The sequence below is a fragment of the Malassezia japonica genome, chromosome 2 (assembly GCF_029542785.1).
Source record: "Malassezia japonica chromosome 2, complete sequence".
NCBI lineage: Eukaryota > Fungi > Basidiomycota > Malasseziomycetes > Malasseziales > Malasseziaceae > Malassezia > Malassezia japonica.
In genome coordinates, this window is record NC_083371.1 from 1,350,492 (window position 1) to 1,366,767 (window position 16,276).

A 16,276-nucleotide genomic window follows, 5' to 3' on the forward strand; every position below is an offset into this window, starting at 1 on the left:
GCTGCGATGCCCAAAGCCCCCTCTTCGCAGCGCCGCGGCGCGCGGCCGGAAGGGCACCGCCCGCTCGCGCAAGATATCCAAGAAGACCAGATGGTGTCGCGCTTCGGCCGTGTGCGCACGCCGAACCAGCGCCACAAGAAGAGCAAGGCGGCCGACGACGACGAGGGCGAAGGCCCAAGCCCCGGCATGAAGGTCACCGGCGGCCGCGCCGGCAAGACGGTCGTCGATCCCAAGCTCAGTCGCAACATTCTGCGTCTTGCACGTGAGCAGCAGGACGAGATCGAGCGCGAAGAAGGCGAGCTCGAGGCGGAAGAAGAGTACGAGCACCCGACGCCCGCCTTCCGCGGCGACGACGACCTCGAGGACGACGACGAGGGCGACGACGACGAGGCGTCGCTTGACAGTGATGATGGCGGCGACTTTTACGACCCCGACTATGCACAGCTCGATATCCAGCCCGAAGACCACGCGCTGCTCGACCGGCACGACGAGGAGGAGGAGCGTGCTCTGGCCGAGGTCGGCGAGGACGGCCTGCCGCGGCCACGCACCAAGACGCTTGCGGACCTTATTATGGCCAAAATCAACGCCGCAGAAGAGGGCGAGGCGATGGAGTCGCACGACGACGACGAGCGCATGATGCCACCGGGCATCAACCCCAAAGTGATCGAGGTCTACGCCAAGGTCGGCGAGCTCCTCTCACGATACAAGTCGGGGCCGCTCCCCAAAGCGTTCAAGATTATTCCTTCGCTGCCCGCGTGGGAAGACGTGCTGTACATTACGAACCCCGAGACCTGGACGCCGCACGCGACGCTCGCCGCGACGCGCATCTTTGTGTCCAACTTTAAGCCCGCGCAGTGCGAGCGGTACTACCAGCTCGTGTTCCTCGACAAGATCCGCGACGAGATCCGCGAGAACAAAAAGGTGAGCTACCAGATGTACGAGGCGATCAAAAAGTCGCTGTACAAGCCGGCCGCCTTTTTCAAAGGCATCATCTTTCCCCTCTGCGACGGCGGCGGCGTGACGCTAAAAGAGGCGGCGATCATCGGCTCGGTCCTGTCCAAGGTCTCGATTCCAGTGCTGCACTCGGCGGCGGCGCTGCTGCGTCTCGCCGAGATGGAGTACACCGGCCCGACGTCGCTCTTTATCCGCATTCTCCTCGACAAGAAGTACGCGCTGCCGTACAAGGTGATTGACGCCCTCGTCTACCACTTTTTGCAGTTCGCCGACAAGTCCAAGGGCGTCGAGCTCACCCGGACGCGCGCCGGTGTCGTGGGCGAGCGCCGCATGCCGGTGCTCTGGCACCAGAGCCTGCTCGTCTTTGTGCAGCGCTACAAGAGCGACCTGACGCCGGACCAGAAGCTCGCGCTTCTTGACCTGATCCGCGTTCAGAAGCACGCGGGGATCGAGCCCGACATTCGCCGTGAGCTGTCGACGGGCGAGTCGCGCGGCGAGATGCTGCCCGAGCCGCTGGACGAGGACGACGACATGTCGCTTTGATGGGGACGTGACAATCGGGTTATTTCATAGTCTATACGAGCCAACCCGGTACGGTATCTACTGGAAAACAAGGGGGAAGGGGGCATTTAGTCGATCGACTCCATGGCCGACTCACCCGCAGGCTCCTCCGCCTTGGGGGCCTCCTCCGTCTGCTCGGGGGTACCCATGTCGTCGATCGAGAGACCGAGCGAGATGAGCTTGAACAGGCGGTTGGCAAACTCTTGAGGCTGCTCCAGCGTAAAGCCCGAGGTGAGCAGGCTGCTGTCGTAGAGCAGGAAGGTGAGGTCGCGAACGGTGGGGTCGTTCTTGTCCTGGGCAACCTTGGCAGCAAGCTCCTTAATGATGGGGTTGTGCGGGTTGATCTCCATGGTCTTCTTCGAGGCCATGTACTGCGACATGGACGTGTCACGGAGGGCCTGGGCCTTCATGATACGCTCCATGTTGGCCGACCAGCCAAACTGGCCCGTGACCAAAACGCAGGGCGATCCAACAATGCGGTTCGACACGGCAACCTTTTCGACCTTCTCGCCGAGAATGTCCTTGATGGTCTTGGTGAGGTCCTCAAACTTGGTGGCCTCCTCCTCGCGCTGCTTCTTCTCCTCGTCCGACTCCTCGAGCTCGAGACCCTCCTTCGAGACCGAGACGAGCTTCTTGCCCTCAAACTCCTTGAGCTGCGACACGGCGTACTCGTCAATGGGGTCCACCATCAGGAGCACCTCAAAGCCCTTCTTCTTGAGCACCTCGAGGAAAGGCGAGTCGCGCACAGCGGCGAGGCTCTCACCCGTGAGGTAGTAAATGTTCTTCTGGATCTCGGGCATGCGAGTGATGTAGTCCTTGAGCGAGGTCTGCTCATCGCCGCTCTTGGTAGAGTGGAAGCGGAGGAACTCGGCGAGCTTGGCGCGGTGGGTAGCGTCCTCGTGGATACCGAGCTTGAGGTTCTTGCCAAAGGCCTCGTAGAACTTGGCAAAGTTGTCCTTGTCCTCGGCAATCTCCGAGATCATGTCGAGGGTCTTCTTGACCAAGTTCTTGCGGATGACCTTGAGGATCTTGTTCTGCTGAAGCGTCTCACGCGAGATGTTCAGGGGCAGGTCCTCCGAGTCGACAATACCCTTGACAAAGTTGAGGTACTCGGGCATGAGCTCGTCGCAGTCCTCAGTGATAAAGACGCGGCGGACGTAGAGCTTGATGTTGCTCTTCTTCTTCTTGTTCTCAAACATGTCAAACGGAGCACGCTTGGGAATAAAGAGGATGGCCTTGAACTCGAGCTGGCCCTCCACCGAGAAGTGCTTCACAGCAAGGTGGTCCTCCCAGTCGTTCGAGAGGGTCTTGTAGAACGAGGCGTACTCCTCGGGGTTGATCGTCTTGGGCTCGCGCGTCCAGAGAGGCTTGGTCTTGTTCAGCTCCTCGTTTTCGGTGACGAGCTCCTTGACCTTCTTCTTCTCCTTCTTGTCCGCCGACTCGTCGTCAATCTCCTCAATCTTGGACTTCTTCTCGGCGTCCGCCTCCTCGGTCTCGGGCTCCTCGACCTCCTTCTCGACCTCCTTGGTGACAACGAGCTCAATGGGGTACGAGATAAACTCCGAGTGCTTCTTGACAATCTCCTTGATGCGCTTCTCCTCGAGGTAATCGAGCTGGTCCTCCTTCAGGTGAAGGCGGAGCTCGGTACCGCGGCCAAGAGGAGCGTTCTTGGTGTCTTGGGTGATGGTGAAGGTGCCACCAGCAGCGCTCTCCCAGACGTACTGCTCGTCGTCGTTGTGCTTGGTGATCAGCTCCACCTTGTCGGCAACGAGGTAGGCCGAGTAGAAACCGACACCAAACTGACCAATCATGGAGATATCAGCACCCGAGCTGAGCGCCTCCATAAAGGCCTTAGTGCCCGACTTGGCAATGGTACCAATGTTGTTCACCAGGTCGGCCTTGGTCATACCGACACCCGTGTCGCGGATCGAGAGGACCTTGTTCTCCTTGTCGGGGGTGATGCGGATGAACAGATCCTTGCCCGAGTCCAGAACACTGGGGTCGGTCAGGGCCTGGTAGCGGACCTTGTCGAGCGCATCCGACGCGTTCGAGATCAGCTCACGAAGGAAAATCTCCTTGTTGCTGTAGAACGTGTTGATGATCAGATCCAGCAGCTGACTGATGTCGGCGGCAAAGCCGAACGTCTCTTGGTTCTCTGCCATGATGTTTCGCGTTACTGGTGAACAGAAAGGGCGGCCTGGGTTTTATATTCGCAGCGCCTCCCTTGCGCACTTCCACACTTTTCTGTGTGGTTCTCTGGCCCCGCCGCGTCTTCGCTGCACGTCCATGTGGCCCTCCACCGAAGGTGCTGGAACCCAAAAAGACCACATGGGGTACCACGTGGGAATTTCTTTTTTTCGGCCGATTTTTTGTAAGGCCAGCGCGGCGCCAGCCAACCAGCCCGCGGCGGGGGGCAGCGCACGGCGCGGCTCCGTCCGATCTCCCTCCGGCCGCGCTGCACTTGGGCAAGGGTCTGGTTTTATCGGGCTTGGGACCCACGACCACGAGTGACGCTTTTTGGGATCGCGTGTCAACCTGCTCTTTCCTTCGTAGCGAAGGGAACATGCTATCCTTGCTGTCGAGACTCAGCTGGCCTCCCCCGCTATCTCGCGCAGCGCTCCCGTTGTTCTAATTCTCTTACATGTATTCCCCTTCTCCACCGCCGGTCGCGGCGTCCAACGCATATGTGTACCTCAATCACCAGCAGTCCCTGGCGTCGAACCCATATGCGTCGCACGCGCAGTCGACCCACCACCTCAGCGGCGGCATGAACGCCAGCTCGATGGGCGACATGGGCCTTGTCGGCGGAGCGTCGTCGGCGGCCGCGCTCAGCTCGGGTCCGCCCGCGAGCTCCGCGTACGGCAATGGTTCGCCGTTCGGCGCGATGAACTCGCCGCGCTACGACACTGCTGGCATGGGCTGGCTGTCGCGCTTTCCGCCGCAGCAGTCCCATCTGGCCCAGTCCACAAACGGGACGCCGGTCGGCCCTATGCCTGCGGCGCTCAACCACGGTGTGCCCTCGTCGCCGGGCTATCCTGGCATGGGCTCCTCGCCGCACATGTCAGTCATGGGGTCGTCCGTGTCGCCTGCAACGCCGCAGACACAAACGCAAAGCACGCGTGCGGCGAGCTCGGCGGGCACCTCGTCCGAGTGGCAGCAACAGATTTACTGTGCAGATATCTCGCGTCAGTCGTACTCGCCGCATCACCATGCGCGCGCGGCTGCGCTGGCGGCGCGTAGCTCGGTCAACGCCGGCCCGGACTCGAAGAAAGGCATCCAGCTGCCGGCCGGCGCTGCGGCGAACGGCCTGTCGTTCCCGCTGCGCGGCGACAGCAAGGGTGGTGACGAGTCCTACGCTGGCCTGAGCACGAGCCCCAGCAAGAGCGCCGGCCTGCGCACGTCCAAAGCGAACGATGAAGAAGCGAACGAGCAGTCGTGGTCAATGATCGACATGGGGGGTCTGAACCTCAAGACGATCGGCAACGAAGTGTTCCGCTACACCTTCCTCACTTCGCTATTCATTAACCACAACAGCATCACGACACTTTCGCCTGCCGTGGTGCAGCTGCGCAACCTCTCTGTACTGGATGCGAGCGGCAACAAGCTCGTCATGATCCCCCCCGAGCTCGGCATGCTGACCGAGCTGCGCGGACTCTTTTTGTTTGATAACTGCCTCACGGTGCTTCCTCCCGAGCTCGGCACGCTGTACCAGCTGGAGATGCTGGGCATCGAAGGCAACCCGCTGCAGGAGAACCTCATGAGCATTATCCAGCACGAAGGCACGCAGGCGCTGATTGCCTTTTTGCGCGACTCGTGCCCCGTGCCGGTCCCTCCGCCGGAGCGTGAGTGGATTACGCTCGAGACGGACGTGCCGAACGTGTCCGAGGAGGAGTCGGCGAACAACACGTTTGCCGTCCTGTCCTACAATGTGCTCTGCGAAAAGTACGCGACGCCGCAAATGTACGGCTACACGCCGGGCTGGGCGCTCGTGTGGGACTACCGCAAAGAGTTTATCCTGCAAGAGATCATGAGCTACGGTGCCGACATCTGCTGTCTCCAGGAACTGGAGATGGGCCAGTACGAAGAGTACTTTGAGCCAAAGCTGCAACAGAACGACTACGAGGGCCTCTTTTGGCCCAAGTCGCGTGCGCGCACGATGCGCGAGGACGAGCGCCGCCATGTCGATGGATGTGCGACCTTTTTCAACTCGCGCGTGTACCGTCTGGTGGACAAGCAGCTGATCGAGTTTAACCAGCTCGCACTGCAGCGCCCCGACTTTAAAAAGACGGAGGATATCTTCAACCGTGTGATGACCAAAGACAATGTGGCCGCGATTGCCATGCTCGAGCACCGCAAGACGGGTGCAAAGCTGCTGCTGGCCAATGCACACATGCACTGGGACCCCGCGTTCCGCGACGTAAAGATGGTGCAGACCGCGATGCTCATGGAGCAGCTCGAGAGCATCAGCAACCGCTTTGCCAAGATGCCGTCGCAGGTGAAGCTGGAAGGCAACGCGACGCCGCCCAAGTACACCTCCGGCAAGCAGATTCCCATGGTGATCTGCGGCGACTTTAACTCGACCCCCGACTCGGGCGTATACGAGTTTTTGAGCCAAGGCACCGCCGCCCCGGATCACGAAGACTTTATGGACCATACCTACGGCACGTACACCTCAGAGGGCCTGCGCCACAGCTGTGCACTGCGCAGCGCCTACAACAGCATCGGCGAGCTGCCGCTCACGAACCACACGCCCGGCTTCCGCGGCGCGATCGATTATATCTGGTACTCGACCAACACGCTCGCCGCGTCGGGCCTCCTGGGCGAGGTCGACGCGACCTACCTCTCGCGTGTAGTGGGCTTCCCCAACGCCCACTTCCCATCTGAGTACGTTGCGAAACTAACCCCAGTCATGTATGTATCCTCGCCGAGTTTAAAGTCAAGCCGACCAAGGCATAGTCGGCACGCTAGCGCTCACGCTTGGCATACCCATAGCGACCATACCCTGGTAGCCAAGGTACTACGCACCTTCTTTCTATACGTACATGCCCCCGTCGCCGACCTGCCCCGCGTCGCCGGTCGACTTGGACGCGAGGAGGAACTGCGCAGCAATCTGCCCCAGCGTCGTGCCGGATGCCGGACGCGGGGGGGGGAGCAGCGCACGGAGCACCTCGGCGTACCGCTCGTCGAGCGGCTCGGTGAGCGTCGCGAGGCGCGCATGCGCCTCGTCGTTCGTGATGCGCTGCAGCTCGTAAGGCACGGCCCAGCGCAGGGGCGGCGCCTGGAAGTTGGCGTGCGGCCGCAGCTTGTACGACGGGATGCTCAGCAGCAGCGCAGGCAGACGCTCGTACACGCCTTCTGCGTAGAATGCGGCCGCGGCGCCACTCACGGTGTTCGGCACACCCCACGGCGCGTACATCGGCCGCTGGGCCATGGTCCATGCCTCGGGTGCTTTCTCCCCGGCCGGGACGTGCGCGAGGAAGCGCAGCGGCGCGTCGACCGGCGGCACGTCCGTGAGGTAGAGACTCGGCGTGTACGCTTGCACGACCGCGACGCTCGTCGGCTGCAGCGCGCCGAGCACGGCCTGTGCGAGCGGCGCACACGCGTCGCTCCGCAGCCAGTCTGGCCGGGGTACAAAGAGCAGGGCACTATTTCCAGAGAGAGAAACCCACGCACGCTGCGTCAGCACCACTACATACCTCTACGCCGCTGACCTGCACGGTGTGCGTCGCAGGCCACGCGGCGGACGGCGCGTGCGCACTGTTCAGCAGCGCGGCGCCCGCGTCGCCCAACAGCACGACGAGCGGCCGCCCTTTTTCGACATGCTCGGGAACAATGCACACCTCGACGCTCTGCACAGGCGACGCCTCGTCCTCGTCCGACTCGAGCTCGTGCCGCGGCGGCGGCCCTTCCGCCAAGGCAGGGTCCCAGTCCATGGTCTCGCTCCACAGCCTATGAAATCGCACGTCTCACGCGCCACGTAATTCCCGGCACGTCACATGCGCCACAATGCAAGGTAGACAAAGGCTGCATGGGCTCCGGCCGACCCTGGCGGGGTGTTTCACCGCGGACCGCAGACGCCAGTGCGCTCATCGTCCGACGTCCGATCGGGTCGGGGAAGAGGGTAGGACCCGCATATGAGCCAAGCATCAGGGGCCGGAACGAATCCGCCCAAGGTCGAGACACAGGCCGTGGGCTCGGCCCGCCGTGGCGCAGCACCTGCCGTGGTGCCCGATACTAAGAACACCGCGCCGATCGTCGTGCCTGGAGGGGCCGAACGCCCCGAAGGGCCGATCGCGCGGCCTACTCCCGGCACGACGCCGCTCCCTGCTGCCCTTCAAGGTCAGCCTCCCGTCATTCCATACATGCAGTCGCGCCCGATGGAACCGGGCGCGCTCGTCCCGTCGAACACGCGTCCGCCGTACGGCGCGCCCCCGTCGCGTCCGCCAGTGCTCGGCCCGATGGGGGGTGCGCCGGGCGCGCCGCGTCCTGGTGCGCCGCCGAGCGTGCGGCCCCCGCCGTTTCTAGGCGGAGCCGTGGGTGGCGGTGCGCCCATGCCGGCCCGGCCCCCGTTCCTGGGGGCGCCGGGACGTAACAGCCCCGGCGGCGCGCCGGGTGCGCCGGGTGCGCCTGGTACGCCGGGCGTTCCCAGCGCGCTGCGTAGCGGCCCGCCAGCCGCGCTGCCGCCAAACAGCGGCGTGCCGAGCGGCGCGAATGCCTCGCCGGGCCGCGCGCCGCCAAGCGCGGCGCGCCCGCCGCCGAGCCCTGCCAAGGAAGGGCCATCGCGTGCAAACGCGCCTGCACTTGCGCCGCTTAACACGGCCGCACTGAGCGGCACTTCGACGCCGGCCGAGCAGACGCAGAGCACGGTGACGTCGCCGACGCAGAGCTTTATTCTGGAGCGCCATACCAACATCCAGCCGACGATGCCGAACCCGCTGGGTGGTGACTCGCTGCCGAATGCGAGCGCCAAGGACAGCGCTGCGTCGCGCGCGGGCTTTTCGACACTCGCGGGCGGCACCGGCAACGGCCCCGTGCCTTCGGACGCCAAGGGCTCGCCGCTCACGACGACCTCGCCGACGGCCGCCCCGGCCGACGGGCCGCTGCTCGACCACAGCCACCTGCAGCCGGGTGAGACGGTGTCGCTCTTGAGCCACACTCAGACGCTCGACATGTACCGCAAAAATGCCAAAAAGTCAAATGACCCCCAGCTGAACTACGAGCTGGCGGTCTTTATGCTGGACGTTGCGCACTCGCTGGAGGCCACTCCTTCTGATCCCGAGCAGGAAGCGGCGACGGAGCGCGAGGCACTCATCAAAGAGGCCACTTCCATCCTCAAGAAGCTCGCCGACCGCGGCCACTGCGACTCGCAGTACCTCATCGGCGACTGCTACGCCAATGGATTCGGCACGCCAAAGGGCAAGCAGGACTTTGGCCAGGCGTACTCCTACTTTACGCTCGCCGCCAAGCACGGCCACCCCGATGCGGCGTACCGCGCCGGAACCTGCTACGAAAAGGGCTGGGGCTGCCGCCGCGACGCGGCCAAGGCCGTGCAGTTCTACCGCAAGGCCGCGAGCCAGGGCCACCCCGGCGCGCAGTACCGCCTGGGCACCGCCGAACTCAACGGCGAGCTGGGCCTGAAGCGCTCGGCCCGCGAGGGCGTCAAGTGGCTCAAGCGCAGTGCAGAGAGCGCCACGCCCGAGTTTCCGCACGCGCTGCACGAGCTCGCACTACTGCACGAAAAGGGTATCCACAACGTGCTGTTTGCCGACCCAGAGTATAGCTGCGAGCTACTCGCAATGGCAGGCGAGATGGGCTATGCGCCGAGCGCGTACAAGCTCGGCGTGAACTACGAGTACGGGCGCATGGGATGCCCGCAGGACGGCGGTCTGAGTATCCACATGTACAACATTGCCGCACAGCAGAACCACAAGGAGGCATGCTTTGCGCTCACCGCGTGGTACCTCGTCGGCGCGCCGGGCATTCTCCCTCAGAGCGACACCGAGGCGTACCTCTGGGCAAAGCGCGCCGCGGAACAGGGACTCGCCAAGGCCGAGTACGCCTGCGGCTACTTTGCCGAGATGGGCGTCGGCACCAAGAAGGACCTTTCGGAGGCCAAGGGCTGGTACATCCTCGCTGCCGAGCACGGCGACAACCGCGCACACCAGCGCCTCTCGTCGCTCTCGGGCTACGCCGCAAAGAAGGTGTCGGCGGGCCAGCAAAGCCCGTCGGACGAGTCCAGCGCAGTGATCGTCCAGCCGCTCTCGGCGCCGTTTCCGGGATCGCCAGTGAACGGCTCAACGCGCTCGCTCGGCGTACTCAAGTACCCGACGCCCAAGGCCATGCGCGAGACACAGGCGTTCCAGCGCGACTTGCACTACCAGGCGCTCGTCGCAGTGACCAACGAGCGCGAGCGCAGCAAGGAGCGCGAGGCTCTCGGCATTACGTCGCCCAAGGCCACGTCGCCGACGTCGAACCAGTTTGGCGCGCCGCGCGGGGCCAACACGTTCCTTACAGGCTCCATGCCGAGGCCGGTGCGCCCGAGCAACCCGCCGAAGGAACGCGCCGCATCCGCCACGCGCTCGCCCAAGCCGGGCAACGGCGAGCCGATTCGCATGATCCAGGCCGGGCCACGCGCAGGCTTTGCGCCGCTGCCGCCCAAGCCCGAGCCCGAGCCGGAGCCAGAGGCCAAGCCAGAGACCAAGCCGCAGTCGCCCAACGCGGGCGTCGTGCCGGGCGCTTTCCCAGGCGCCGCGTCCCCGCCATCAGGGGCGCGGCCGTTTGGCCAGCCGCAGAACCAGCCGCTCGGCGCACAGCCGCGGCCGGGTCAGCCGCAGGGCGCGCCGGGCCAGCAGCCGCCACCAGGCCAGCCGCGCCCGCCCCAGGCCGCCCCGCAGGGATCGCCCGCCCCAGGCCGCCCGCCGCAGGGATCGCCCGCCCCAGGCCGCCCGCCGCAAGGGCCGCCGGGCCAACAGCGCCCGCCCCAGGGCCCCCAGACCCCTCAAGGCCCCCAGGGTCCCCAGGCGCCCGCCGGCGCGCTCGGCCGGCCCCAAGGACCGCCAGGCCAGCAGCGCCCGCCGCAAGGTGCTCTGCCGCCGCCGAGCGGCCCGGGTGCTCGTCCGCCGTCGGGATCGCCCCAGATCAGGCCTTCGCAGCCATTCCTGCAGGGCTCGCCCGGCGCACGCCCTGGCCAGCCTTTCCCGCAGCAGGGATCGCCCAACGCACGCCCGCCCCAGGGACCGCTCTCGCCCCCGGGGCCGCCCGGCACCCGCGGACCGCAGGGATCGCCGCTCGGCCAAGCACCGGGCGCACGTCCCCTGCAGGGGCCGACCGATGCACCGGGTATGCGCCCCGGCGACGGACCCGCGCCGCTTCCGCCCTTTGGCCAGCCGCAAAACGCACAGGGTCAGCCCGGTGCGCGTCCGCCCTTGGGCCAGGCCGCACAGCCCGGCATGCCGCCGGGCCATGCGCCAGGCGCACGTCCGCCGGGCCAGCCCAACCAGCCGGGCCTGCCACCGAGTATGCCTGGCCAGGGCCCCGGCACTCGCTCGCCCTTTGGCCAGGCGGCGCAGCCTGGCATGCCGCCGGGCCAGGGCCCTGGCGCGCGTCCTGCGCCCAACCAGCCGGTGCAGCCTGGCCTGCCGCCGAGCGCCCCCGGCCAAGCCCCTGGCGCACGTCCGCCGTTTGGCCAGGCGCCCGGTGCGCGTCCTCCGACGCCCCAAGGGCCGTGGCAGGGCCCCGCGCGTCCGCCGCTCGGTCTTTTGCCGCCGCAAGGATCCGGGCCCCAGGCCCAAGCCGGCGGCCGCCCGGCCCCGCAAGGGCTGCCCGGCAGCAATCCGTTTGCACCTGGCGCTCGCCCCCCTGGCGCACCGCTTGGCCCGAATGCTACGGGCCAGCGTCCTCCTGGCGCGCCGCTCGGCCTCGCCGCGCCTAGTGGTGCGCCCGGCGCGCCGCCCGGCCCCGGCAACGACTCGATTCGCCCGGTGCTGGCAGGCTTCCGCCCCAGCGGCGCACCCGGCGCGCCCCCGTCGAGTGGTGCACCCACTTCTCCGAGCCTTCCCAATCCGTTTGGTGCGGGCCCCGAGTCGAAAGGTGGGCCCGGCGCTCCTACGTCTGGTCCTGGCGCCATGCGCCCTGGCGCGCCGCCTGGCCCTGGGGCGGTGCGCCCCGGTGCGCCGCCCGGCGCTGGAGCGGTGCGTCCTGGCGCGCCGCCTGGTCCTGCACCGGGTTCAACGCCCGGCACGGCGCCGCCCGCAGGCAGCGCCAGCGCCCCCAAGCCCGAGTCGTCAGCCGATCCCAAGACGTCGATCGACGTGCCTTCCGAGGCCGGATCGGACGGCAAGAAACTGCGCAAGTGGTTCGGGCTTGGATAAGATATACAACGAATTAATAGCATGAACTGTCTAGATGTAGAATTCTAATCATTCAGCTGCTCCAGCGTCTTTTGGCCCAAGAGGTACTCGAGCAGGCGGAACGACGCGCCAGGCGCGTAGCGCGGAAGCATGTGGCCGGCCTTTTCCAGGACAAAGAAGGTGAGGCCACGCTCCGTCTGGTAGTAGCCCTCCTCCTGGCCGTTGGTCAGCAGCTTCTGCTTCGGAGGGCTCTGGAAGCCCTGCTTGCCGTGCCACGTCATGTTCTGGAGCGCAAGGGCTGTACCATTGTACAGCACAACAAAGTCGTACGTGCCGTGGCCGACCATCGTACGGTTGCTCTTCTCAATCACGCGCGAAAGCACCTCGGGCACAGGGTAGCCCGTCTTGGCATTCTTCATCGTCTTGAACGGCTTGTCGGACGCGCACTGCATCCAGGACACGTTCGTGGGGGCGTGGATAAACTCCTTCACGCCAGTCATGTTGTTGAAGTAGTTCGTGGCGCTGCTCTTCTCGACCGTCGCGTTCATGCCCAGCGCATCCACCGAGCACGCCTTGTTCAGGATATAGTACGGCGACGTGCAGGGGTTGTTCTTGCGCAGAATCTTTTGCAGGTGCTTGTACGGCGAAAAGCTCTCGTTCAGCTGCTTGGGCAGCTGGATGGGGCCCTTGGGGGGGTACACCAGATTGTCCCGCATAAAGGTACTGATGCCATTCTGCTTACCAATCTGCTCCAGTTCCTGCACCTGCTCTTGCGTAAAGTTGAGCAGCTTGGCATGCGAGAGACCAAATTCCACTGCACCCACTTCCTTCGTCACAACATTAGGTGCAAAGAGCGGATCCGTAATCAGGATACCTTGCAGATCCATGCCGGCTGCCTTGTTCTCCGTCTCGTTCTTGTAGATCTGGTCGGCCATGAAGGGGACAAACTTCCCGGCAAAGCTCTCACCACCAATCCACATACGCTTGCCGTGCAGCTTGGGGAAGTTTTTGTACAGGTTCAACAGGAAACCGTTAAAGTCCTCCGCAACCTCCTCCATGGACTGGTTCTTCGCGGCGCCAAGCGCAAAGCCAGTACCGGCGGGCTGGTCAATCCAAACAACGTTGGCCAGCTTCGACCAGGTCTGGGGAGCAGGCTTCGCAACATACGTGACGGGGTCAAACGACAGCGGGCCGTTTTCGCCCATCAGCGAGCTCAGCGCAGAGCAGCCGGGACCGCCGTTCATCCAGAAAATAACATCATCATGGCCAACGTCGCCCGTCGCAGGGAACATCCAGAAGTAAATGTTGCGCGTCTCATCCGACTTGTTGCTCACTGGCAAGTTGCCGGCCCACGAGGGGGGGATGTCAAAGGACGTGTTGGGGAGGCGCATGCCCACTTCAAACTTCTTGGTGTCGTTCGAGCCAAGAATAGCACGGAGCTTCGGCTCATCATATGTGTTGGCCGTCGTGTTCGTGGTACCGGTGCCGTTTGTGTGTGTGGTGCCGTTCGCACCGCCAGCCACGCTCGAGCTGGCGGGGGCACTGCTGCTACTAGCGCTGGTCGCACTGCTGCTGGGGCTGCTCGCAGCTGCTGCACTGGTCGCACTGCTGCTGGAGCTGCTTGCGATGCTAGAGCTGCTTGCGCTTTCAGTGCTGTTGCCTGCGGTGGCAGCCAGGGACTGGACAACTGCTAGGACCAAGGCACAGACGAGTGCGATATGGAGCTGCATAGTGGGGCTTCCAACAGTCAAGGCTTCTGACACTTTTATAAGGAAATCGGCTGCATCTCCATGTCAAGGATTTACCGGCGTCCGTTTCTGTTACTATCATGAGTGGCTCGTATCTTACACTGTGCCTAGGCTAACCTTGGTATATGATGTAACCAGTGGATTTCCCGACGCGAGAAGACACTATACCTGCATGGCGCACGGGCTTTCCATCTCGGAATACCAAGTTGACAAATCACTGGCCAATCAGATTTTGTATTTTCTGGATGATCGGCGGGGAGGCACAGCCCCACCTTAGGGGCGTTCGCCGATAGCAGATGAGAGGACCGGCCCTGCACTGCACTGCATCGAAACACGCAGCGAAGGTTCACGTACCGGTTGTCAATGTGGGTGTAGCACTATTTGCAGGACAACCTGCCCTGGCAATTCCGGCTCAGTAACGAAAATGTGCACAGTCTCTCCCACTGCGAACAAAATAAGCTCATAGCACTGTCAGAGAACGTGTATTCGCGATATATATATGGTACACTACCCAGCAAACCGTCGAACCCCAAAATGAAATTTCCAATAGCTGTTTCGCTCAATTCGGAGATACCATAACGTAGAGGGGGCGATTATCCAGACTTCAAACCACCTATGCATATAAGAGATTTCTAGGCAGCATGGCTGACACATAACTACACTTTGTCTAGTTGCATTGTGTTGAGAAATCTTATGTTAAAACGGTGGAGGCGCATGGCCCAGCTACCGTTCTTCCAAATTTGGTAGATGGTTTGAACTTGGCGTTAACCATGACGACAAACGTCCGATATTCATTAGGCAATCGGTCTATCAACAAACGGACTAGTTTGACTTAGTTTGTTGCGCTCTCTGGATTGGTATGATTCAATTATCATGCTACTATGAAACACAAGCTTGGCATTGTTGTTGGTTTACTTTAACAGAACACTTTAAATAGTATGGACCATGAAAACGGATCGGTACGAGCCATCATTATGACGAAGTAATTCTCATTGATCGGGTTCACGTATTAATATCATCCTCCTCAATTTGGCCGAGTAGGAACCTGAGGAGCTGAGAAGCAGCTTTAGGTGCATAGGCAGGCACCATATGACCTGCGCCCTTGATTACAACAAAGGTAAGGTTCCGCTCGGTTTGGTAGTAGCCTTTCTTCTCACCATCGACTGACAATGTTTTGCTAGGAGGGTGCTGGAACCCTTGCTTTCCGTGCCAAGTCATGTTTTGAATGGCAAGAGCACTTCCGTTGAACAACACAACATAATCGTGTGTTCCATGTTGGACGATAGTTTTCTTGCTCTTTTCAATGACTTTCCCAAAAACATCGGGAACAGGATAATTGGTGTTTGCAGTCTTCATGATTTTAAAATTAGGGTGTTGAGAGCATTGCACCCAAGATATGTTAGGCTGAGCGTTGATTGCAGCAACCACGGGAGGATGATGGAAGTAACCCAGTGGGAAAGTAGCTTGAGTAGTCATGTTGGCACCGAGAGCGTCCAACGTGCCACAAGGGCTCTTGTTGACTGTATAATAGGGTGAAAAGCAAGGGTTGTGCGACATAATCATCTGCTTGAGATGATCGTAGGGCGAGAAAGTAGTGTTCAGGTTCGGAGGAATGGAAATCGGCCCTTTAGGAGGATACGTCAAGTGATCGCGCACAAAATGGCGAATTCCGTTCTGCTCCCCGATCTGTTCAAGCTCGTGTACTTCATCACTTGTGAGGTTCAACTCCTTCTGATAAGCAAGTCCATAGTCAACGGAAGGAAGTTCTTTTGTGACGACATTTGGAGCGAAAAGAGGGTCATCCACGTTCACACCCTGAAGAAGAATGCCAGCCTTTGTATTTTCCTCTTCGTTATTGTAAATCCAGTTAGCCATGTGTGGTATGTACTTTCCAGCAAAGCTTTCTCCTGTAATCCACAGGCGCTTTCCTTGCAGCTTGGCAAATTTGGCGTAAAGCTGAAGCAAAAAACCATTAAATTCTTGGGCAACTTCTTCCATCGTTTGATTCTTGGGTGTGCCAAGCGAAAACCCGACACCGGCAGGCTGATCAATCCAGATAATGTTTGCATACTGTGTCCATGTATCAGGGTTGGCTTTGGCTTCATATGTAATAGGATCCAACATCACCGGACCATTCTCTTCCAATGTAGCACTTAACGAAGAACAACCCGGACCACCATTCAGCCAAATGACAACATCATCATGACCAATGTCGCCCGTAGCAGGGAACATCCAAAAGTATAGTTGACGATCTTCTCCAGGATTCCCTGACACAGGGATATTCCCCGCCCACGAAGGTGGAATGGGGAAGGACACATTGGGCAGCCAGGTTGATACTTCAAACTCTGAACGGTTAGCGATGACCTTTAGGGTAGATACACACGCTTAGTTGAATTGTCACCCAGAATATTCCTCAGTCTTGCATACTCCTTTGGATCATATCCAGTGTCATTGTAGCCCAAAACAGTTGAGATCAAGACACTAAGTATGCTTAAGGATAAAAGAGTGAGTATCATAATGAAGCCAAAAGTCTACAAGATTAGAGAATGCTGGCCTGGAGTAGGGATATGCAGTAACAATACAGTGTAGCTAGTGCTTGCTTCCTTGGATGAGGATGATGGGGGCGACATTCTTTGCTCTACCGCACATTAAGTAGGCTGTTAA

At 61.6% G+C, this 16,276-nt stretch overlaps 6 protein-coding genes across 6 annotated transcripts; 3 read left to right on the forward strand and 3 right to left on the reverse strand.

The window, feature by feature from the left end:
• Positions 1-6: 6 nt before the first annotated feature.
• On the forward strand, positions 7-1,497 carry ENP1 (snoRNA-binding rRNA-processing protein; the record flags this gene model as incomplete). The annotated part of the gene is made up of 1 exon (XM_060265792.1): positions 7-1,497. One exon carries the CDS (start codon positions 7-9, stop codon positions 1,495-1,497), a length of 1,491 nt encoding a protein of 496 aa, XP_060121775.1.
• Positions 1,498-1,583: 86 nt separating this feature from the next.
• On the reverse strand, positions 1,584-3,677 carry HSP82 (Hsp90 chaperone hsp82; the record flags this gene model as incomplete). Its single annotated transcript, XM_060265793.1, has 1 exon — positions 1,584-3,677. The coding sequence occupies one exon, from the start codon at positions 3,675-3,677 to the stop codon at positions 1,584-1,586; it is 2,094 nt and encodes a 697-aa protein (XP_060121776.1).
• A 479-nt stretch (positions 3,678-4,156) lies between these two features.
• On the forward strand, positions 4,157-6,471 carry CCR4 (poly(A)-specific ribonuclease; the record flags this gene model as incomplete). Its single annotated transcript, XM_060265794.1, has 2 exons — positions 4,157-6,399; positions 6,423-6,471. The coding sequence occupies 2 exons, from the start codon at positions 4,157-4,159 to the stop codon at positions 6,469-6,471; spliced, it is 2,292 nt and encodes a 763-aa protein (XP_060121777.1).
• A 76-nt stretch (positions 6,472-6,547) lies between these two features.
• MJAP1_001846 (uncharacterized protein) lies at positions 6,548-7,448 on the reverse strand (the record flags this gene model as incomplete). Its single annotated transcript, XM_060265795.1, has 2 exons — positions 6,548-7,189; positions 7,212-7,448. 2 exons carry the CDS (start codon positions 7,446-7,448, stop codon positions 6,548-6,550), a joined length of 879 nt encoding a protein of 292 aa, XP_060121778.1.
• Positions 7,449-7,649: 201 nt separating this feature from the next.
• CHS4 (Chitin synthase 4) lies at positions 7,650-11,885 on the forward strand (the record flags this gene model as incomplete). Its single annotated transcript, XM_060265796.1, has 1 exon — positions 7,650-11,885. One exon carries the CDS (start codon positions 7,650-7,652, stop codon positions 11,883-11,885), a length of 4,236 nt encoding a protein of 1,411 aa, XP_060121779.1.
• A 44-nt stretch (positions 11,886-11,929) lies between these two features.
• MJAP1_001848 (carboxypeptidase D) lies at positions 11,930-13,594 on the reverse strand (the record flags this gene model as incomplete). The annotated part of the gene is made up of 1 exon (XM_060265797.1): positions 11,930-13,594. One exon carries the CDS (start codon positions 13,592-13,594, stop codon positions 11,930-11,932), a length of 1,665 nt encoding a protein of 554 aa, XP_060121780.1.
• Positions 13,595-16,276: the final 2,682 nt, after the last annotated feature.